General features: G+C 44.3%; 2 protein-coding genes across 16 annotated transcripts in view; one reads left to right on the forward strand and one right to left on the reverse strand.

Moving 5' to 3' along the window:
* Window positions 1–3,260: 3,260 nt before the first annotated feature.
* Window positions 3,261–8,450, forward strand: prpf18 (PRP18 pre-mRNA processing factor 18 homolog (yeast)). 3 transcript variants are annotated; one of them, XM_027015104.3, is made up of 11 exons: window positions 3,261–3,426; window positions 3,798–3,875; window positions 4,183–4,209; window positions 5,043–5,144; window positions 5,232–5,345; window positions 5,435–5,581; window positions 5,854–5,922; window positions 6,020–6,160; window positions 6,248–6,319; window positions 7,944–8,099; window positions 8,218–8,450. In XM_027015104.3, exons 1-11 carry the CDS (start codon window positions 3,358–3,360, stop codon window positions 8,296–8,298), a joined length of 1,056 nt encoding a protein of 351 aa, XP_026870905.1. In that variant the 5' UTR covers window positions 3,261–3,357; the 3' UTR covers window positions 8,299–8,450. The 3 variants fall into 3 exon arrangements, with proteins under 3 accessions (XP_026870905.1, XP_026870906.1, XP_081571507.1); XM_027015105.3 differs by lacking the exon at window positions 4,183–4,209 and having other exon boundaries at window positions 3,262–3,426; XM_081715381.1 differs by lacking the exons at window positions 3,261–3,426; window positions 4,183–4,209 and having other exon boundaries at window positions 3,805–3,875; window positions 5,047–5,144.
* Window positions 8,451–11,364: 2,914 nt separating this feature from the next.
* frmd4a (FERM domain containing 4A) overlaps window positions 11,365–23,849 on the reverse strand; it is a 99,252-nt gene continuing 86,767 nt past the window's right edge. For 10 of the 13 annotated variants that reach the window (XM_035525512.2, XM_035525513.2, XM_035525517.2 and 7 more), the window contains 10 exons: window positions 23,571–23,712; window positions 21,196–21,329; window positions 20,387–20,509; window positions 19,387–19,618; window positions 18,814–18,870; window positions 18,389–18,626; window positions 18,001–18,153; window positions 17,008–17,861; window positions 16,186–16,282; window positions 11,365–14,864 (listed from right to left, as the gene is read on the reverse strand). In XM_035525512.2, the coding sequence (XP_035381405.1) occupies window positions 14,762–14,864; window positions 16,186–16,282; window positions 17,008–17,861; window positions 18,001–18,153; window positions 18,389–18,626; window positions 18,814–18,870; window positions 19,387–19,618; window positions 20,387–20,509; window positions 21,196–21,329; window positions 23,571–23,712 (2,133 nt within the window). In that variant the 3' untranslated portion in view covers window positions 11,365–14,761. Of the gene's footprint in view, window positions 14,865–15,058; window positions 15,127–16,185; window positions 16,283–17,007; window positions 17,862–18,000; window positions 18,154–18,388; window positions 18,627–18,813; window positions 18,871–19,386; window positions 19,619–20,386; window positions 20,510–21,195; window positions 21,330–23,570; window positions 23,713–23,849 lie in introns of all 13 variants that reach the window. The other 3 variants (XM_081715378.1, XM_081715377.1, XM_081715376.1) reach the window with 2 other exon arrangements.

Here is a 23,849-nt window from a genome sequence, read left to right on the forward strand (position 1 = left end):
TGGTAGCGAATATTTTGTAGGGCACAAAAAAAAAAAGAATGTCCAGATTTGCATTACGCGGACAGACAAGGGACTGAATTATAAGAAACTAACATTAATTTGTTACTGCAAGAAACTTTATACGTCTCCGATCCATGTAAAGTCCTACACACTGATTTCTCCATAAAAAGACTTAACAACAGTAAATAGTTGGTAGGACTATGCAGGAATAACGAGAACAACTATTTTAGCAAATATTTTAAAATAAAGTAGATCAGTACATTTAAATTATGAAATTCTTAGAATAAGTTTAAAGAGACTGGATGTCTTTAAACAAGTATAACAAACTAAGAAATTCAAATCTAGATGAATATTTCAGATGTGGAGGATTGTTGGGCAAACAGTGAAGAAACGAATAGTCAGCATATGTATGATGCTTTAGTAAACGGTGTTGGGGGGGGGGGGTTACAGATGCAAAGGGAAAAGCAAAAGGGATGTTGCATCAGCCTGTATGCATTTACATTTAATAAGGTCCTTCAGAAATAAAAGCCACAACAATGGCGCATATTGACGTCCGTTCATATAATGATTAAGCTGATTCACGTACAGAGTAGATTGTACCATTTGTTCTCAGCAGTTTCCACCTACTAATCAGAAACATCAATTAACAGCTTATTTGGACATCGGACTATTTTGACCACGTTACCTATGTAACTGGCAGGATCTAAGAACCTACATGAAATTGAGTTGCCATAAAATACACTTACACACTTTTCAGTATTCAGTCAGTCTGTTTTAGATACAAAAAAATATTGTTTTAACAAGGCAGATGTACAATCCACATGTGGAAATCTGGTATAATAGAGATTTTCACACAAACTCTGGTCACTTCACATCTATAATTCTGACAGATTTGTTTTTATTCTCGGTCTCATTAGAATTAATAGTCTAAAAAAAGTTATTTAATCTCTGGGTATTCCTTCTTAAGGCTCCATACAAAAGATCATGCAGAAGGTAAACTTCATGTATCCTCTTTGGCCATATGCTTCTCAGAAGCAGCTGCTGAGAAGCAGCCTGACCAGTGGTTGCATGTAAAGGGTGTACATGGTCGACCGATTGCAGTGTGTGAAAATAAACAATGGTCAAAGTAAAGCAAAAACAGCCACACAGTGTATGGAGACTATATAAAGCAAATTTCACTATGAAAGGAAATCCAAAATCCCAGACATTTTAGGTATTTTAGAAATCAACTGGACACATTTTTAGGTCCTAAAACGAGGATATGTCTGACAAATAGTGGGCTTATGATCTCCTTTTCTTACATGAAAGTGTAACTTATCTGTACTCAGAATGTACATTAACTCCAGCCGGGTTGAGGAGCACAGGAAACAGACAAAATAGTAATGGCTATAGTTGTATGCCATGAGTGACTTGTAGGTACACAGTTTCTCTTTAGGGTAAATGCTAGCTAGGTTTCTCAATCAAATAAGAACAAAGTAATTTGACCACTGAACTCGTGTCCATTATGACAAATAATCCTCCCAGGCTACTATTCTTTAGGTATCTTGGAGAATATCACCTGTTGTTAGGGTGTGTTCACTTATATACAGTGGTGTGAAAAAGTGTTTGCCCCCTTCCTGATATTTTATTTTTTTGCATGTTTGTCACACTTAAATGTTTCAGATTATCCATCAAATTTAAATATTAGACAAAGATAGCACAAGTAAACACAAAATGCAGTTTTTAAATGAAGGTTTTATTATTATGGGAAAGAAATCCAAACCTACATGGCCCTGTGTAAAAAAGTGATTGCCCCCCCTTGCCTCAGTTAAGGTCAGTGTTCATAACTCCACAAATAAGAAAGAGACTGGGCAAAAATAGCCTGCATGGCAGAGTTCCAAGACAAAAACCACCGCTGAGCAAAAAGAACATAAAGGGTCGTCTCAGTTTTGTCAGAAAACATCTTGATGATCCCCTAGACTTTTGGGAAAATACTCTGTGGACTGACAAGACAAAAGTTGAACTTTTTGGAAGGTGTATGTCCCATTACATCTGGTGTAAAAGTAACACAGCATTTCAGAAAAGGAACATCATACCATCAGTAAAATATGGTGGTGGTAGTGTGATGGTCTGGGGCTGTTTTGCTGCTTCGGGACCTGGAGGACTTGCTGTGCTAAATGGAACCATGAATTCTGGTGTCTACCAAAAAATCCTGAAGGAGAATGTCCGGCCATCTGTTTGTGACCTCAAGCTGAAGCGCACTTGGATTCTGCAGCAGGACGATGATCCAAAACACCCAGCAAGTCCACCTCTGAATGGCTTAAGAAAAACAATATGAAGACTTGAGAGGCCTAGTCAAAGTCCTGACCTGAATCTGATTGAGATGCTGTGGCATGACCTTAAAAAGGTGGTTCATGCTCAAAAACCCTCCAATGTGGCTGAATTACAACAATTCTGCAAAGATGAGTGGGCCAAAATTCCTCCACAGTGTTGTAAAAGACTCATTGCCACTTATTGCAAACACTTTATTGCAGTTGTTGCTGCTAAGGGTGACCCAACCAGTTATTAGGTTTAGGGAGCAATCACTTTTTCACACAGGGCCATGAAGGTTTGGTGTTTTTTTTCCCTTAATAATAAAAACTTTAAATTAAAAACTGCATTTTTTGCTTACTTGTGTTATCTTTGTCTAATATTTACATTTGTTTGATGATCTGAAACATTTAAGTGTAACAAACATGCAAAAAAAAAAAAGATATCAGGAAGGCGGCGAATACTTTTCATACCACTGTAACTGATGCAGTCCTGATAATTACGTTGACTTGCATAGTCATTTAGATTCTGCCATTATTGCGAGACCTGAAGGACCTTATTAGCTAAATCTAAATGCATGCCTATATGGATCGTCCTTGTATAAGGATATACGTGGAATAATGCTTTGACAGACATACATACAATATTTTGACATATCTGTTAGTAATGATTTAGCTGTTAAGGAAATTGAATAATCGCGGTGGATAAATGGCACAAATCTCTACTTCCGTTACCAAAATGCGCGCTTATCTTTCTGGTGACTTCGCTCCTGAAACCGTCTATTTAACGTAGTTTGTACCAGAGACGTTATGGAGAAAACCGGCTCTGGGTTGAACAACGTGAGGCAAGATATTATCGACTGGTATTGCAGGACAAAACACTAGAGGGCGACATGCTCTCACGTCAGAGGCTAAATTATCTCTCGCCATAGATTCGCTCAACCAAGCGCACATTTAGCGGAACTCCTTAATTACAACTTCCGGTTGACCAACTTGCCAGTGAGCTAGCTAGCTTTCTGCTTTCGCAGTTAGTTATAGTCAGTGCCACATTTTAACTTTTACAGTTACAATGATGGATATTCTGAAAGCGGAGATTGCGAGGAAGAGGAAACTAATTGAAGAGAAAGAACTCGTTGACGTGAGTGCTAAACAAGAGTTAAACGACTTTTGGTTAGCATTCTAGTCTTTTATGCAGTCTTGTTTTGTACCTCGGTAGCTAGCTAGCTAGCTAGCTAGCATAGCCCTGATATAGCCTTCTAGCTAGCATAGCTAGGTAGATCTTACGCACGAAATCGGGGCCAGGTCTTACTCTGAACCTCACAAAGTATTGTCAGCCGTTCAAACATCTTCGTAGTACCACTGTAACCAGTAGGGCACACACTGACATGAAGGGCCCATTCTAGTAGCTTTTTTTTCTAGCTACGCTAAAAAGCTAATCACAGTTGAACGATGACCCACTCCATCGATAAGTCGCATAGTAACGTTTATTTCTTTTTATTACCTTTCTAGGATTCAAAGAAATACTTCAAGCGAGCTGATCTTGCCCGAAAAGAGGAAGAAATCTACTATAAAAAATGTGGATATAAGGCAAGCTGTCTACCTAGCTAGCTACGTTAATTAACTCTAACTGCTCCTTTTCTGGATCTTACTGAAATCAAGCTCATTATAATTAATCAACCCGTGTCAGCCCGATAATGTGCGTAGTCGCATTTCCCTTTCCTATGACTTACTTTCTTCCTTTCAGACTTTCCTCTATCGTGTATCTTGCATTTCTCTCTTTCTCTAAGTCACAGTTCTCTTTAACTAGCTACGCAAGAATCGTCGGTTATTTCTCCTGTGTGTCCGAGCTCATATCTTCTGCCCCGCTCTCTCTGTGTCCTGTGTGGGTGCGCAGGTAGCTCTTGAACAGCCTGTGACACAGGTAGGGTGTAGTCAAGCAGTGGCTGGCTCTTTATGGACAAAATGCATGCCCCCCCCCCCCCCCGAATGTCATATTTCTTTTAAGCATAAAGAAAGAATGGGATTAGTTTCATTTGTTTACCTTGTTTCTTTTAATGAGCCTTGCTTTCAGTGTTTGCACTAAACTGATGGCCTTAATGTATTTGAATGGCATTGCGTTTTGTTTATAAAAAGGATGAGCAAATCTGTGTTTGAGTATTGAATGAATCTACCTGCTCATATCTAGAGATCTGATGTGTGTGTGAAAACTGCTGTCTGATTGATGCAGTTGTTCTTATTTTTTGTTTTATTTATTGGTGTGTCTTTGAGTTGGCTGTTGTGTTAAGTTTTATGTAAGTGCATGATATGCCAGACTTCTGTAATCTATTTATGCTAGAGTCTATTCGCATTCTGTACCAGCCACAGTATAAGAACATGGCTCACAGGGTTAGTGGTGTCATTGAGGATATGTCGGTGATCTGTTGCTTGGTTATAATATGAGACGTGCATTTTCCCTTTCTCTGTTGATTTCCTTCCTTAGGAGTGATATTACTCTGTTTGTTTTCACTATTAACATTTAAAAGATGTTGTAGCATGTAGATTTGAATAGACATACGTAGGGTTAACTAATCAGCATTTTTTATTAATTATGCTTCTTTCAGCCTGCACTAATTGAGGTTACATTTGCAATTCATGTTTTTACAGTAGTGTGAAGAGAGGCAGTGATTTAAAAGAGAAGGAGGCAGGATCAGTAATTTGTCTTTTTTGTTTGTTTGTTTTTGTTTTTCTTTTGTAAAAAAACAAAAAAAACAAAAGCCAGATGAGAAGAAGGAGGAGGCCGTGACACCGTCCACTTCAGCCACCCCTGAGCTGGAGCTCACAGAGGAGAAGTTACCAATGACCCTCTCCCGACAGGAGGTAGTCCCCACCAGTGGCTGGTCTTCTCTCTTGCTCCTCCTATTGTTATTGGTGGTTCAATCTTGTATAACTGTGGGCTTGCTGCAGGTGATCCGGCGTCTGAGGGAGCGTGGCGAGCCAGTGCGTCTGTTTGGAGAGTCTGACTATGACACCTTTCAGAGGCTCCGGAAGATCGAAATCCTCGCACCCGAAGTGAACGAGGCAAGGAGTCACATTTTAATCAAAATGCAGAGTTGGTCCTGAGGGTGAGGGTGTGGTTGTGTGGTAAGATGGACTGTCCATGCGCATAGGGCTTGAGGAATGATCTGAAGGCGGCTATGGATAAGATCGATCAGCAGTACCTGAATGAGATTGTGGGGGGCCAGGAGGCTGGAGAGGTGGACACGCAGCATGATCTCAAGGTGCATGAAGAGAACACCACCATTGAGGAGCTGGAGGTACCCAAATCCCTATTTGCACTCATGTCCCTTTTTTCTGTATTCAAGCTGATTTGTGTAAACTGATTTCTGGTGGAGTTACTTGGGTGAAAGGTGTCAACTTCAGCTATGAACCAGCAGATGGTGCTGCAGTCTAACTTTTGAAATTAGCATTATTTTTCAACTCACTATAATTCCGCGTTCCACTAGTGAATTCTTTACAAAGTCTGAATCTTTGTTCTTTAAGATTGTGATATAACTCATGTATTTTAACCACTCTATAACTTTTGCAGGCTCTAGGGGAGTCTCTGGGCACTGGGGATGACATGAGAGACATGGACATCATAGACAAAGTGCTGCGGGTATGATGTACTTTTACCTCTTGTGGACTGTAATGGAAGTCCTCAAATCTGTTCATTTGTATTGTACAGGCTATTGTGGAATTTGGTACGTGTTCAGTTCTTGTTAGGTGTATGGGCTAAAGAACTAAACGGCAGAGAGGACCATGTTAAGCGCAGTGTACAGGGAAAGTTGGCCAGTGCCACCCAGAAACAAACTGAATCTTACCTCACGCCTCTCTTCAGAAAACTTAGGAAGAAGGTACACATTTTTTTTACTAAGCGCCATTCTGTACGACTGTGGGACATTTAATTCAATGAGCCTAATGTTGACTCTCCTCTCTTGTAGAACCTGTCTGCAGATATTAAGGAATCAATCACAGACATCATTAAGTTTATGCTGCAGAGGGAATATGTAAAGGTGAGGTGAAGTGATGTTTCTTTTATTTGGAAAGCAATAATTGGATTAATCTTGATTAATCTTGTTTAATCCTCAAATGTGGTCTGTGATGAAATTCTATGCTGTTTTCCAAAGCCCTGCAAATGTGACCTTCACAAACACATTGCCAGAGCTTTTTGGTTAACTTTGGGGTAAATAGATGAGGTTATACTAACTGGTCCTGGGGATGAGGATTTACACTGTAGTTAAATCAATCTATTCCAAGAAAGGGGTGGGGGGAAGGAGCCAGCAAGAGGTAGATGAGAGAACATAGACAGGCATGATTACAGCTCTATATAAACCTCACTTATTTTGAGCCTTAGTATTAATTCCCATAAAATACATATATTATGCCATGATCAAAGCAAATACCTAAAGAAAAAAGTTATCGGTCAGCCTGAGAAGGGCTACAAAATTATTTCTAAGGCTCAGGAACTCCACTGAACCACAGTGAGAGCCATATTCTCCAAACAGAGAATACTTGAAAGAGTAGTGAATCCTCCTAAGAGTGTCTGGCCTGCCAGAATTTCTCCAAGGGCGCAGTATAAAATCATCCACGTTGTGAAGTATCCTAAAACAACAGACAAAGAGCTGAAGGCTTCTTTTACCTCAGCTAAGCTCGTGAGTCTATAATCAGAAAGAGACTGGGCAAAAAGTTTTCCATGGGAGAATTACATGGCGGAAAGCACTCCTAATCAAAAAAGGTCATAAATGCTTGTCTCACCACTGAGCACCCAGATGATTTCCAAGCCTTCTGGGAGATTATTCAGTGAACAGAGGAGCCCAAAATGGAACTCATTATATTTCTTGGATGACAGGTTCTATTATCTGTGGCTGAAAGCAAAAACACTGTAAGAACATCACAACAACAATCACTGTGGTAGTGTGATGAGTTGTGTGTTTTGCCCTTGTATTTATTTGATTTTATTTTTACTCAGTGTTCTCCCAGTTTAGTAATTGTTGGTTTCAACCAGCTAGTTAGATCACCCATTATTACCCATCAGCTTCCAGGCTGAGAGTGTGAGGAAATAACATATGATCCCTCTGAGCCACGTGAAGCCAGCCACCACATCCTGCAGTGCCAAACCAAGCTGCGCACAGTTGTAGGAGCATTTGAACTGCCCAGTTCTGTGTACGTGATGTGACGGATGCCTGCTAGCATGTGGCTAGCATTCCACTGATCCTTGGGAGAGAGAGGGAAACAAGGCTGTCGTCGTCTCTCTGAGAGCCAGCCAGCTTGTGCTCTCTTTGACTGCATAAGACTGGTTTTGTACACAGGGGACATGAGTGTTTTATAACACTTATGTAAATAAGTATAAAATATTTTTGTTCACTCAGGTGCATTTTAAATCTAAGATTTTGTCTAAACACCTACACCTAAAAAGCTCTTGTAATGTTTTATTTCTAATGTTGTGCTCTGATGTATGTGATATAAATTAGGCAAATCTGAACAGCTTCCTGCACAAGCAAATTACACTGGCTTGTCCCATCTTTCAATATTGGGCTCCAAACCTATTGAGAATAAACTAAGCCGTATTACTGATGACAAGCTGTCATATTCAGATTAATGCAAAAGTAGAAAATAATTTGTTTTGGCTGGACACAGGCAAATGATGCGTACCTGCAGATGGCAATAGGAAATGCTCCATGGCCCATCGGTGTGACCATGGTAGGCATTCACGCTCGTACTGGCCGAGAGAAGATCTTCTCCAAACATGTGGCTCATGTTCTCAACGATGAAACTCAGAGAAAGTACATCCAGGTTAGTGTGTGATGTAGATGTGGTATATGCTGGTTGTTTTTTTGTTTTTTTTTAAAATAAATGTTTAGTATTTGATGTATATGTGTGACACGTTTCTAATATCTACTTCTCTCTGTAGGGTTTGAAGAGACTAATGACAATCTGTCAAAAGCATTTCTCGACAGACCCTTCAAAATGTGTAGAATACAATGCGCTCTGACTCTCTCTGTATTTATATATATATATATATATATATATATACACACACACACACACACACACACACACAATTTATATTGTAAATAAACAGTGTATTGTAAATATTCGGTCGCTAGTGAAAGCAAATGTTTCAAAATAAAATCTTATACCAGTCTTGGTGTAAAATACATCTTGTTTTTCATTTCTGAGAAAGTATGTTTATTCTATTCAGTATGACAGTGTTAAGTTAGAAATTCTGATATGTCCATCTGCATTTGATTTTCTCTTTTCCTATATAACCCTTCCAGGCTAAAACTGTATAAATGTCTCTAGGTTGTTTTTATGTGATTTTAACTGAAAAAAGTGATTCCTGGACTAAGACGGGAACACATGAAATGTTGCATTTACAGATGAAAGCCATTAGGGGCAACTGGTCTCTGCTGACTCATTTGCACATGGGTTCTGATTGCTGAATTCTTTTAAAGTTCTCTCATTCCTCAGTGGACAGGAAATCGCAAGTCACAGGAAGTGAGACTTCCTGCTGCTAGGGCAACATAGAATTTATAAAATGCTTATTACATTTGTGCACATTTTATTCATTCGTAACAGCTTCCTCCTGGACTCCTAAGGAACAAGCTGTCAGCATGTCACAAGGTTCACTCCATATATGTTTAAGGTTACAGATTCAAATAAAGTGCTTGTGAAACTCATCCACCCTTGGAGGAAATGAAGGGCAGGCTTTGCACCTCTGTGTCACTCCCAATCAGTTTGCTTTCAAGCAGCACACTATAGTCACCAGGGTTAAAATACTAGCGATAGTGAGCAGAGCATGTGTGTGAGACTAGTGCCATTACAGATTGCTTTGCTCTTTCTCAGTCCAGCGCAGCGGGGTTGTCCTATCGGCTTCCCTCTCCTAAGTGATTGGCAGTCATGTTTTCTCTGTAATATTACACATAGTCAGAGGCCCAGATGTCATGACCTTCTTGCTGGCAGATCTGCAGCAGATCTCTCCCAGGGACTCAGAGAAAGCACAGACTATAGACCCCAGCAGCCCCTGCTGCAGTTTCCATGGTGATGAGAGGCCTGTGACTCTAAACACACCACTCTGAAACTCACTAGTGAGAGGAGGAAACACATCCACACACAAATGCACGTCCACAACCCCAAGAACGCATCCTTTCACACTTACATTGCATTCTCACTACATGTGGGAGTCTCTCTCACACACACATACACACACTTAAGCTGCATGAGGATATAACAACTTCCAGCTGCTGTTGAATGCCGGAACAAAACACTCCGCAGCACCCCAAACCCTGCAGGGTTGCTACAGCAACACTGTTCAGGAAGAACTGGACTTTATTATGTAGCACAGTGTGTGTGTTTGGGTACAAGAAGCAAGTTATCAGTAACTGGATGAGTGGAACTTAACCATGAGTCACACTCAACTCGAAAAGAAAATCAACTCAATACAGGTAACCTCCATAATTAAGCTGAACACTTCACTGTTTACCCAAAAGGTACGATAAACACACAAAATAGCACATACACTGGTAGACACTCAAACAACACCCTAGGCTGACAGTATCTGACCCAGCAGTAGCCAGATCTCCACTACTTACTTTTCTGTTTTCCTTTGGCCAGTGGAAACTCTAAGCCATTGTGTGGGGGGCAAACATCTTTCTGGAAATCCGCCCCACATATAAACAACCTTCAGAGGATGTCGCGGATTCCACTGGACTTAAGAACAGAAGTTGTCAGAGAGCCAGAGGTGTGACTCATAGAAGTCTGTTGCATAACTGGAAGTGGTGACAGGCTGAGTGAAATTCCACTGAGTCATTAAAGCTTCCATTGTCTTCACAATGACACCTCCACCTGCAGGACTGATGAATGCAGGACGGGCGCTCGCTATGCCACATGGTTGCTGGTAAGGATATAGGTTGGGGGGGTAGGCAGATTAGGCTTGCTTGAGTTGTCGAGGACCTCTTTAGGAGAATAGAATTGAGGGCTGGGGGGAGGTTTATATAAAAACGGTCTTAGGAGATACATATGAATGTACATGTCTTTAAAAACTATTGGTCCTTGTTAAGAATGTTCCTATAATAATTGGAATTTATTAGAAGTGTTTTTTTGTCAAAATACAGGCAAGTTGGCAAGTAACTTGCAAACTTCAAAAACTACCAAAAACTGGGCCTCAGTTATGCTCAAACTAAATGTAAGACAGCAGTTAGAGAAAGAGCAAAACTGTGGAATTTGGCAGTGGCTCTCAACAGCTGCAGGTGACGCACACTAAAGCTGGACTATTAATCAAGTATGTGGGGTAACAATCTTGAGGCATAAGACTGCCATGTCTTTCAAAACATTGGGTTTTCTAAATTGTAATATGACTTTAAAAGCACATCAGTCTCATCCTACTGACAACAGGTTGTGTCCACAGTGCAAACTTATATAATTAGTATGTAGTACCTATTGACCGGATGCTAACAACCTGCTAGTACGTTATGACCAGATGCCCTTACCTTTTTACAACGTCTATTAACTGGAGGCAACCCTGTCCTTCAGATACAGCAATACAGTAATGTACTTTTCTAACTGTAACCTGAACTTCGTATTGAGTCCAGGAAAAGAGGAAACATGCACCATGAATGGATTTCCCTGCAACCTAGCATTGCATTCAGGATCTTGGCATTTTATAAATTCAAGGTTAAAATATAATGGTTAAGGAAGAAGTTCTCCTTTGAAATTAAAAGCCAGAGATTTTTATCTCAAAGCGATAAATGGAACTTAGCAGCAGATCAATACACTCGCTTCTCCCTATACAGATTATAATGTATTCTAATGTTCAAGTTCTCTAATTACTATTTATGAGGAAGCAAGTATGCCATGACCTTATGGAATATACTGGAGAGGGTGAAGAACAAGAGCAATCATTGTCACTTTCTACTTACCTTTTATGCATAATAATTATTCATTATGTATTCATATTATTCTGTTTTTTAATTGCATATAGTTTTTTAATGGAGTGTAACAATGACCTTAAAAAACTAATCTCAGAACTGAAAAAAAGGAAAAAAATATCACACCTGAGTTTAGAGAACATTCAGCAATAATTTATTTTCATAATCTCAAGAACCACCACATTTCTCATCTGGAAAATTCAGTATCAGTTGCCAACAACACGGTTTTTGAAAAATGTAAAGTTACTATACAAATTCTTAATAGAAAAAGAATAAATTAACTGTGGAATCTGGTTATTTTGACCGACAGTTCCACATTTTTTTTCCTACAACACCATTATAATGTGTCTGGTTATGTTTGAACTGAACTCCATAAACTCATGGAACATGCTCTATTGTCAGGATGAGGGAGTGACCGACACAGTTTAGTAACTAACATCCTTCATTTTGCACAACTTGTATTAAAACTATTGACAACAGTTAGGAAAGGTCTACAGCTAGGAAACAATGCAGTAACTGGTCATCGTGTAGCACCTGAAAGGGTTGTTACTATGTCCCAACTTAGTGAAAAATAAAAATAAAATAAAACAAATACTGATCGATAAAAAAACCTTAAAACATCTGAACGTTTTTCTTCTTTTAAAATAACCCAGACAGGTTTCCATAGAGTTTTCCATATATGTTGATAAATGTGTTAGTTTATTCTTTTGTTATAAAAGGTTTAGGTTTGTTATTAAATATAGATAGGAAGGAGAGGATGAGGAGAGAACACATTTCTCACTGCTGAAGGGGTAGTTAACCACAAGGCTTGAACCGCAGCACTATATGGGGTGGGAATGAGACGCTTTGTTCTGGTTAGAGTTAGGGATCTCTTGAGCTGGGTATCTGTCAGTTTGTTTTAATAGTAATGCACAATGAAGGTCGAGCATGCAAGGGAACAAGACCTAATCCAGTTAACCTCCAAAACATCACTGTGGCTTTAATACTGATTTCATTTGAAAGCCTGCAATATGTGGAGGCAGAATTGTACCATATCGGGTAATAGCAAGGACTTAAATCCACAGCCATACAAGCGACACAAGTAGCAACTGCTGTTCCATTGCCGTGTGTTACAGTAATATTGCCATGTAACATCTCAGGAGGTTCCTACCCTGCTGCTAAAAACACAAACATTTGCCAAGGCTGTTGACACAAAGGCATGATGGCACGTACATATCCCATAAAAAACAAAACTGGTGTGCTTTTAGATATCTATTTAAGCAGTATTTCACAGCCCATATGCAAGTGTGTTTTTGTGAGCTCTGGGAGGGTTCTGTATGGCTTGGTGTGTTTCCCTGTCACAGGGTTACAGATTGGAGGAGAAGGGCACCAGCGGTTTTAGCGAAAATCTCGCTGTTAAAATCCTGCGTGACATTAAACAGACAGACAGACAGACAGACAAACAAACAAAAACAAACAAACCAATAAAACCAAAACAAAACATGAACACCCTGTAATCACCTCAGCTTCCGAGAGGCTGAAGTGAGTTTACGGCTCATGGTCACTGTTGAGGTTTCAAACTGAGGTCTGGACACGTGTATTCTGCTCATACAGTGTACTGGAATGCTTGTCTCCTGTACTGCTTCCTATGAATGGCAGAGAGGTAAGATGAAATAGAATGTGCTGTTTGTATATATTGTATATATCTTTCGGTTGTGCTCCTGTACTGTGGCTTTGCCAGGGTAAACCATACACTTCTTACAGTATACCGTTTTTAGTTTCACCTGGCACTTAAGAGTAAAAACACCACGACTAACACCCACTCTGAACAGATTTACAAATGAGAAAGTTGCTGCTTAGGAATGACGTCCATATCGTGATGCACGGCAGGCGTGGGGATGAGCAGCTGTGGGCATGCGCTTCTTCAAGGCTGCGCCAGTCCATCTTAGAAATGGGCCTCAGAGCAGGGCATTGTGGGATTTATAGTTCACTGGTATACAGTACAGGCTCAGAGCACCATAGTGGCTGGGAGGCCACTGTAGATGATAGTACACGGGGCTGCCGCTTGAGAGGAAACATGGCACATAAAGTACTTCATCAGTTAGAATTGAGCGGCTGTCCTCCAGCACATGATCAGGGAAGGAGAGACCTTTGTAAAACAGACTGAGCAGAGTGAGCATTACTGGGGGAACTCTCTCTGTCTACTGCATTGATCTCTAAATTAGGAGGATTTTTTGGGGAAATGGACCCTGCTGGTTTGAAGCTACAGCCCCTGCTATAGCCTAATGCTCTGTTAAAACATTTACTAAAGAAAATCCAGGCAACTGCACTGCCAAAGGACTGCAAATGATGAACAAATGTTGCACACTGACAGAGACCATGAACCCCCAAAACCACTTCACTTTAAAATGCCTACAACTGGTCCTGAATTCAATCCTTCTCCTAACACTAAGCAGACCGTCCACACACTGCTCTCCAATGACAACTAAAGTTTTACTCCAACCATCAATGTGTCAGTAACAATCAGCATCTAGACTAAGTAATGGGCTTCATCTGATTCAGAGACTACCTGGAATACCCAAGGAAAGAAAAATCCCAATGATTGTAGCTTTGAATGTTAGAAACATTAGACTAATATTAGTTGGGAGGAATTGAATTTCACTAAAGCAGCCACAGCTGTCATTACAGTGCATGATGTGGCTAGCCTGTTATACTGCTGCGTATCTCTACATCCTTGGGACTCTGTTTTGTGTGTATATTTTGGGACTGCTCAAGGATCCTCCAGTTTCCACATATAGTGATACTGAACAGAACAATGTACAAAATGCTGCTTTTTTATTGGTCTGCATCTGAGGGGTGGGTTCGGCTGCTATCTTCTGTGTTCTTTAAACTCACTTCTATTTATATTTTTACAGAACATAAAAAAAAAGAAAAAACAAGACGTCCATAATCAGGAGCAAGGGTTTATGGTTCACTCTGTGAGTGGGGCCTGTGATTCATTGCTTTTACCTTGCCTGAACAGAGCACATGAAATGTGACAAGATGGCCATTGAGAGTTCTGAATTCTCCATCTTCAGTACAGAATTACACACACACACACACACAGATGTGTGTTTGAATTATGAGTGAGGCAGGTGCTTCACTAGAATGCAGACACATACATATACACACACATCTCCAGAACGGAGGGTGCATCCACCACGCTTGACTCCAGCGACAGAACTGGACAATGGAGGTTTGTGCATACGGCGCGATTGGCTGGCAGCTAACTGGGTCACAGTTCAGAGTTCAAAAGGTAAGCAGTGAGAGGGTCAGAAAGGTCTACTTGCACTCGCTTTAGTCCAGATGAGTCCAACCTCTGCGATCCTGTAGCCCAGAGCCACTGTACCACTGGATATGCACACATACAGAAAGTTGGGGGGGGGGGGGGGGTTGGCTCCAGCCGTACGACTGTCTAGGTGTGTTGAGGTCCAGCCCATGGACAGACCTGCCTGGAGAACACTGTTCCAGGGAGCGAGGGATGAAGGAGGGCAGGGATTGAGGATGGGTTCAGACGAGTGTTCCTGGTTTGGCCTTCTCGTGCCCATACCACTGCACATCCGCTAGCTCAGAGCACAGAGGACTGCTCAGGAAACAGCTATCACTGAACGATCTGTGATGAAACACACACACCCAAACACACATCCATTACGGGTGTTGCTCCGTCTGTCTCAATAACACTGTTCAGAGTTAGGACTTGACACAACAGACGTTCCAAAGGGCAGTCTGGGAGTATACAGAGAAAGAGAAGGTCTAATCCCCATGCAGAGAGACAGAGAGAAAGAGAGCCAATGAGAGTGAGAGTACCTCTCTACTGCTCAGTGTTTTGGTGAGAGGGAGAGCGGTCTTCAGTAGGAGAGCTTTCAGCTGTATCACTGCCCCAAAGAAAAACACCACACACACCCACACACCCACACACCAGACACAGCAGTCAAGCGGAAGGGGGTTAGAGGAAAAAAAAAGACAGAAAGAGACAGAGAGAGAGAGAGAGAGACAGAGAGAGAGAAAGAGAGAGAGAAAGAGAGAGAGAGAGAAAGAGAGAGAGAGAGAAAGAGAAAGAAAGAGAGAGAGACAGAGAGACAGAGAGAGAGAGAGAGAAAGAGAGAGGTTAGCAGGTGTGTGCATTGTGACAGTAGGTAGCAGGTGAAAGAACAGCAATGGTGGTTAGGTAGGATGATGTTCTGGAAGTGCTGTTACAGACTTTAACTAGAGCAAGCGCCTATTAGTGCAACAGAGAGGGCAGCTCTACAGTAGCACATCCCTACACCTAAAGTCAGTGTTCCTCACACTCCCACAACCCAAACTCTGACCAACCATGTCAAAGTAAAACCAAGGTGGATTTCTTCACTTATACAGAGAATTAAAACACATACCTTGTAATTTCGCACTGCATTCGGTTGATTAGAGTTTAGGGAGGTTTTTTTTTTTTCAAGAACTAGCAGATGGATTAACCTCTGTCACTTTCCTAACAGACGTCTGACAACATTTCACCTCAGCCAGATGTTAAAAAGTGCTGCTCACTTAACGGACACGAGTATGCAGCCATTGCTGGTTGACAAGTCGTGACATTGGTTGATCGTTTGCATCAAGCCTCTGGTCAAGTGTTGTCAGATTGTTAGCACAGCTGACTTGGTGAGGGTTCACTAGACCAGTAACTATGCCCTGTCTAGTATAAATGTTAGAACCTATATCATTATAGATCACTTTTAAAACATCTAGATGTTCCACTGAGATTAAAAGAAGGAAATATTCAAGCACAAATAACTTACAGAATTTGATATCTTTTGCTATAATTAAAAGTTAACTGAAAGCAAAATGAAATGTGAATAACTTAGTAAACAGACAAAAAATACAATGCTAAAGAGTTAGAACAGAGTTTTTACATGCAGAGTTTTGCGCTCAGCTAACCCCCAAAAGCCAGTAGGCACTCTTACCCGCTCTGCCAGTTGAGTATGTGCTGGGGGCTACAGGGAGGGGTGACCCCCGTCTCACTGCACGGAGTTCCACTCCTCTGGCTGTGTGGGGAGGCAGCTAGAAGTGCGTGCACGCACACACACACACACACACACGCGCGCACACACACACGCGCACACACACACACGCGCACACACACACACGCACGCACACACGCACGCACACACGCACGCACACGCACACACACACACACGCACACACACACACGCACGCACACACACACGCACGCACACACGCACGCACACACACACACGCACACGCACACGCACACACACACGCACACACACACGCACACACACGCACACACACGCACACACACACACAGATATTACACACTAATGTGCACTCCCATGAAGCAGGCTGTCACAGTAGCATGAGCTCCGTGACACTCCAGCATGGCAGAGCTTGTGTGTGAATTCTTCCATCATCCCCCAACACACATAAACACACACCCACACACAGACCACCCAGAGAGGCCCCCACGCCCTCATACACTTCATAGGAATGCACTTAGCTAAACTGTTACAACAGAAATGCTTGCCTGCATTAAATCAACATTATTTCTCACCTCTCCCTAGACATACAGCCTGATGTCTTATTATTTGGAAAGTTTACACACTCCAAGTATTTATTGGATAAGAGATTGTTATAAGTATAAGTAACATATTGGGTAAGTACTGAATATAAGTATATCAAGAAATCTATGCAAGAGAATGTGTGTGTGTGTGCAGGTGTGTGTGTGTGTGTGTGTGTGTGTGTGCGCGCGCGCGTGTGTGTCTCACCTGGTGAACACTTTGCGAGCGTCCCCACTCTCCCCACACGGCCATCTGCTGCGTTCGAGCCCGTATGCGTGACCCGTGAGTGCTCCTTCAGCGACCCGGACGAGCGCTGGTACCAGCAGCGGAGCTCCTCCGACACGGCCGCCCTGCCTCCGCCTCCTCCGCCCCCCTCCCTGCCCAGTGACGGAGTCCTCACTATCTGCGACCTGGACGGCGTGAGCCTGCCGCCGCCCCCGGCCCCGCCCGCGCTACCGCCCCCCTCGCCGTCCTCGCCCGAGCCCCAGCCCTCCTTGTAGAGGCCGCCGGCCGTGTACGAGTTGGAGGTCTTGAACTGGGCTTTGACGCTGTAGTGGCCCTCCTGGTCGCTCTCCAGGCTGCGCACCACCACGGCGCTGGGGCTGCCACCCTCCGTGTACAGCGGGTACTCCTTGATGCGGTACTGCGACGACGGCTGGCTCTGGCTGTGCAGGTATACGCCCTGGTGGCTGCCGCACATGCCCGCGTGGGCCGCCCCGTTGCGGGCCGCCAGGTTGGGCATGCTGCCTGAGCTGGAGGCGCCCAGGTGTCCGGCGGATTTGTGGCGCTGGCGCTGGCGCTGGCGCGCCTTGGAGGGCGAGTCCTCGGCCAGCGTGCAGTAGTTCGGGTTGGCGCCTGATGGTGGGTAATAGTGCTCCGAGCTTGAATGGCTGGTGCAGGACGAACAGTCGTCAGGGGCCACCGAACCGTTGCTCCCCGCCCTCTGTGGCCCTGACAGGAACAGCTCGGGACTGAGTCCCGCGTCTGACTCCGCCTCCATATTCAGCAGCTTCCCCTGCGACTCCAGGCTTGAGCTCCGCCCACGGAAAGGCTGAGAGAGGCTGTGACCGAGAGAGTGGGAGCGAAAATAATGCAGCAACATCACTAAGAAAGTTGTGTATTGTACCAAGATGATTCAATATGTAACTGCGCAGCTGTGTGTGTGTGTGTGTGTGTGTGTGTGTGTGTGTGTTTATATACCTGGCTGAGTGGACATAGCTCCTGGTTCTCAGGTCTGGAGTAGAGGGCATGCTGGACTGGCTGTTCCAGTGGGGCAGGGTGCGCACTGGGCTGCTCTGAAGTGAATTACTCCCCCCAGCCTCACAGCTGCCTGTGCTCGGGAACCGCCTGTGACTACCACACACACACACACACACACACACACACACACACACACACACACACACACACACACACACATCTCTGATGCTCTGATGACCTACATACATAATTATACGGCACACACGATACCTTGATAAACACACACTTTAATTTCACCCAGTATTTTTGTTAAGCAAAAAGGTCTGCGATGGTTATGCCTGCATGACAGTGGTAAGCACGCGAGCAGACGGATGATCCGTGTGCAGACCTGGAGTGGGAGGGGCGTTTCTTCACCCTCTCGTAGGGCTCGTCCAGGGAGCTCTCGCTCCACATGCGTGGTTTGATGGGCGACTTGTCATAGTCACTGCGCTGGTAGTGCAGGTGCCGGAGGCCCTCCAGAGACTGTGGAGGAGGGGGTCTGCTGTGGCAGGGCGGCCGGGGAGGAAGGCCTTTATGCGGGGAGGAGACCGGTGAGAATGTGGGGGTCCCCGTCACCTGGGGGTCATCTGGGACAGCGAGGGTTGTAGGGAGCAGGAAAGAAGGGGGTAAGAGTCAGAGTGTGATGTGTGGTGGGTTTGCAATGTGGGCTGTGAGGCGAGCCAGAGGGGATGGAGAGGCTGTGATGTGTAAGAGGTTGACTGTGGAATGCTGTCAGCACAGTGACAGAGTGGTGTGTGTGTTTGTGTAACTCACCATCATCTAGCACCAGAGCGTCAGATAAAGAGCTGTCCTCTGAGCCGATATTAGCCTCTGCAAGAGAGAGTGAGAGCGCATGCAGTGCTCAACATCGTTTCACACAGTCTCACCTACACACACACACACTTCCCAGAGACTGCTAATGACTGGCATAAGATATAGTCTGAGGGCAAGCACACTAGCTGGTGTGTGTTTGTATATGTGTGTGCCAGTGTGTGTGCATTAAACGAATTTAATGGGCAGCCTCGTCCTACGCAGCGGTTCCACACTATTTTATAGCTCTGAGCGCAGGGTTTAGGTTTCTCAGCCTGGAAAGTCTTCATGGGGGAAGACTCGTTAACTCGTTTAACCACAGCACACACACACACACACACACACACACACGCGCACGCACGCACAAAAACATGAGCAGGGCATCGGTGTGGACACCGTGGTCGCCACAGACGCCGTAACTCTTTATTAACGTGAGAATGTGTAAGAGTGCGTGCAATAGTACTCTCTATGATGAGTGAACGCCTTAACTCATTAGTGAAGTGTGGGTGCGTGAGTGTGTGCGTGTGGTGGTGGTACCCTCTATGATGAGCGAGGCGCGCTGGGTGGGCTTCTTGCCCGAGCGGATGCGGTGCTCATTAATGGCGTTCTCCATGTCCTGCAGTTTCTTCAGGGCATTCAGGTATGATGCCTTGCGCTGTTTCCTCAGCTTCTTGCTGCTGACATGCGGATCGCTGGCCAAGCGTCGCGCCGCCTCTGTGATCTGAGACTGGATCGCAAACTCCCTCTCCAAACGCTCCAGCTCCTCCTCCTAACGCGCGCACACACACAGACACACAAACACACACACGTCCAGACCGAGAACATACATTAACACACGACTGACCTTAAAAATGGCTGTCATGCAGGCCAAAAACCACAGTCCTTCAAAGTGCCCTCTAAGACCCAGCCAAAACCCATGATCACAGTGACAACACACCTTCAGGAATTAAGCACTCCATCCCAACAGACACACACACACACACACACACACACACACACACACAGAGTAAAGCAACCTGCTGTCTACTACTGTTTTGAGAGGAAAGAAACTGAGACACTGTGATATTATATCAACAGCTTTGGTAATTAGTACAATCTCTTCTTACCCCTACATTCTTTTTCATTTACTCTCTCTCTCTCTCTCTCTCTCTCTCTCTCTCTCACACACACACACACACACACACACACACACACACACACACACACACACACACACACAGTCTCTCTCTCTCGCTTCTCCATGCCCATTTTGTAACCCTGTGCCTTGGCTTACACTCAAAACACACTCACTATCACCACTTCCTCTAAATGATGCCAGACTGAGCACTGCTGCTATTTATAGTCATCCAAGGCTGTGGAAAGTCTGAACGTGGAGTAAAAGGAAGATTATTATTTTTGGAGCACCACCCTAGTCAACAGCCCATGGGCAATGACAGTCATCCATTTTAAAAATGGCTGCCAGAAACAAGACTGCATCCTGATTTGTCACTGTCAATTCAGAAATGTCTGGCAGGTCAGAGTTCAGAGGTTAGCTCACCTCTCCTTTTGGGAGGATTTTCTGTTCGTCCAGTTTGAAAGCAGTGCCGATTTTGCGCCGTACTGTGGGTGGCTCCTCACCCGGGTCCAGAGGATACTCTTTAGGAAGTCTTCCTGTCAGCTCCTGCGACACGAAAAAACACACGCACGCGCGCGCACACACACGCACACATGATTTACAGATAAGCAGCTGATGATGAGACTGAGTTGTGTGCCTGTGTGAACTCTTTCAGTACCACAGCATTAAGAATATTTTAAATAGGTCAGATGTGCATATGTGGGTGGGTGTTATACTTGTATCATGCTCATAACCACGGCAAACAACAGAACCAGTAGGTAATGTAATGTCTCAGTGTAGAGAGGTAGTTTGTAGGTGGTGTTTAGGTGAGGTAGTGTGACAGTGTTTAGAGGTGGGGGATGCTACATAGTGTCAGGTGGTGTGGAGAGGTGGGGTTTGTTATGCTAGTGTCAGGCGGTGTGGAGAGGTTGGGTTTGTTACACTAGTGTCAGGTGTGGAGAGGTGGGATTTGTTACATTAGTGTCAGGAGGTGTGGAAAGGTGGGGTTTGTTACACTAGTGTCAGGCGGTGTGGAGAGGTGGGGTTTGTTACACTAGTGTCAGGAGGTGTGGAGAGGTGGGGTTTGTTACACTAGTGTCAGGCGGTGTGGAGAGGTGAGGTTTGTTACACTAGTGTCAGGCGGTGTGGAGAGGTGGGGTTTGTTACACTAGTGTCAGGAGGTGTGGAGAGGTGGGGTTTGTTACACTAGTGTCAGGTGGTGTGGAGAGGTGGCGGATGCGTGAGGCTCTGACCGCTTCTCTGATGCAGATGCTCTTGAGCTCCTCTATCCTCTGTCGCAGAGTCTCCTCCAGGGCCTCCTGTCTGGCCCGCAAGGCTGCCAGCATGTCCTTCTTAGCCGTCTGTGAGCTGTCCGACTCTTGAGAACCTGTACACACACACACCCCACCCCCCCAAACATCAAGTCTGCACTCACACACATCAGAGCTGACAATCAATTAATACTTTTTGCTGAGAATGTGTGTGTTTGGGTGTGTGAATACCGATGAACACAAAGGTCAAAGATTATTCTAAAGGGTAAACAAATTCAGCAACTCCAGGCAAGATGTGAACAATGAGCTTGACCTTTATGTGTGAAAGCGTGTGTATGTACGTGTGTGTGTGTGTGTGTGTCACCCATCCTGGAGGGGCCGACTGTACCCATTCAAGTGTGCAAAAACAGGATTGAATAGAACAAGAGATTTAACAGGGAGACATTGTTTAACAGAAGCACGAAGGTGGTCAGAGCAAGGAGCCAGGCATTGTTCATGTGAGGGGTGTGTGTGTGTGTGTGTGTGTGTGTGTGTGTGTGTGTGTGTGTGAGTGTGTGTGTGTGAGTACATGCATGGGTACACCTGTTTTACAAGCCAAAATGCCACAAGGAAGTGAGTGGAATGTTTTAATAAGGTAGGAGCAGTGACCGTAGCTGGCCTTAATATAGCTGCACACCATAAAATCCATGAAAACGTAAAATTGGTAAGTTATAATGTGTGTGTGTCTGTGTGTTTGTGTGCAAGTGTGTGAGTGAGTGTTTTGGAGGAGTAAAAAGTAGTTTGCTAACCTTCTAACCAAAGCTGTCATGCATGACACACAGCTGCCTGTGCATCACTGGGGCAGGCTTGCACTAATGTGTGTGTAGGGAGGGGTCAGGGTCATAGGTCACTATAGGCCGGGACTGTCTGTTTGTGTGTCCAAAGACCAGCAGACAGGAAAGCTGTCTGGGAATTTGTCATGGGTCATCTTTACAAATGAGCTGGATCACTAGAATCCACATAGGCGTGTGGGTGTGTGGGGTGTGGGGGTGGGTGACCATATGACGTGGTTACTGAGGTTCTGAATTTCCTGTTAAGATTTAACCTGAATTGTGTCCTGAAATCTTCAGGAAATGTAAATTAGTGCCCCAATTCAAAGCACCAGCGGCTCATAAACCATGAGTGAAAGCCCACGGAATGCTGGGTGTTTTTGGAGGTTTGCTGATGGGAACAATTCGAGTTTCCATTGTGTTGAATAAGGATCCGCTGTGCTGTTCATTTAAGGAAAGAGAGTTAGGCCTCGGTTCTGCTCCTCTGTGGAAACCTTCAGACCGAATGAGATGTTTTTCTTCCTCTGTCTAACTCTCTCTCAGCAACGTCTCTGTGGATGTCTGCAGAAAAACAGTCCCAGACAGAGCCACGGCTATGGTCGAGCAGCGGAGCTATAGAGCGACGTCCTTTAGCAAGCCAAAAATGTGTATGCATGTGCGTGCATATACAAGAAAGGGCCCCGGTCCATATACACATGGGCAGTCCCCCTCTCTCACGCGCACACACACACACACACACACACACACACACACACACACACACACACACACACACATTCTAGAACAGAGGGGCTTTGTACTGGACAGGACAAAGCTGGCAGCCTCCTGCACTCTTCCATCTCTCCCTCCCTCTATCCATCAATCTCTACTAAATTTGTCCATCCTTAAAGGCACTAAATATAGAGGGGTATACCAGCCCACACACACACACACACACACACACACACACACACACACGCGCGTGCATGCACACACGACTACTGTACCAGGACCCTCTCTTCCCCAGGGACATGCGGTCAGGACCTAAGGATCCAATTTAATGAATGAATTGAGAAGACACTGCCAGTGAACTGCAGCACAGTGTGCAGAGAGACTCCCTATGACAGTGATCTCATCCTTTAACTCTTTCTCTGCGTGCGGTGAGTAAATGAGAAGCTGGAGAGTCTCCTTCTCTCCTTAAACTCTCACCCCATCCCGCTCTCACTTTGTCTCTTTCTCTGCATGTCTCTCTAGCTGTCTGTGTCTGTCTGTTTCTCTCTCTGCACGTGACAAGTGATACCATGGCAGGATTCCAAAAGCAACAGCAGGAGGAGTTGTTCTCACTCTCCCCCACACAATTTCACAAAAACACACACAGACACACACACACACATGCACACGCACACACACATGCACACACACATGCACACACACATGCACACACGCACACACAGAGCTGCATAAACACATAATCCTATCAATATAATGTTTTTATTCATGACGACATCACCCTTCTTAGGAAAATGTTTGTGTGCTCGTGCTCATGCGTGTGTGTGTGTGCACACTAACCTGAGGACAGAAGGCTTCCGCTGCTGCCACTAATGATCTTGCCTTTGCTGCCCATATTGGCGAGTTTGGAGGTCTTCAGAGTGCCCGTCTCCGTGAGGTCAATGGCTATCTCATTCAGGCTGCGTGCTGCATGGATCTTTGACTGAGCGAAAAACAGAAAGACAGAGAGAAGAAGTGAGAGAGTGTGTGTGAGAGAGAGAGAGAGAGAGAGAGAGAGAGAGAGAGAGAGAGAGAGAGAGAGAGAGAAGCAGTGAATGTGCTAGCCAGCTGTATATAGTG

Source organism: Electrophorus electricus, chromosome 6 (assembly GCF_041902795.1).
Source record: "Electrophorus electricus isolate QZ-2024a chromosome 6, ASM4190279v1, whole genome shotgun sequence".
In the NCBI taxonomy this organism is placed as follows: domain Eukaryota; kingdom Metazoa; phylum Chordata; class Actinopteri; order Gymnotiformes; family Gymnotidae; genus Electrophorus; species Electrophorus electricus.

Excerpts from the sequence above, each read along its gene's own strand:
- prpf18 (XM_027015104.3), top strand. The coding sequence starts at position 3,358 with ATGATGGATATTCTGAAAGCGGAGATTGCGAGGAAGAGGAAACTAATT. Across the intron at positions 3,427-3,797 it reads AAGAGAAAGAACTCGTTGAC|GATTCAAAGAAATACTTCAA; the intron begins GTGAGTGCTAAA and ends TTACCTTTCTAG. Across the intron at positions 4,210-5,042 it reads TTGAACAGCCTGTGACACAG|CCAGATGAGAAGAAGGAGGA; the intron begins GTAGGGTGTAGT and ends AAAAAACAAAAG.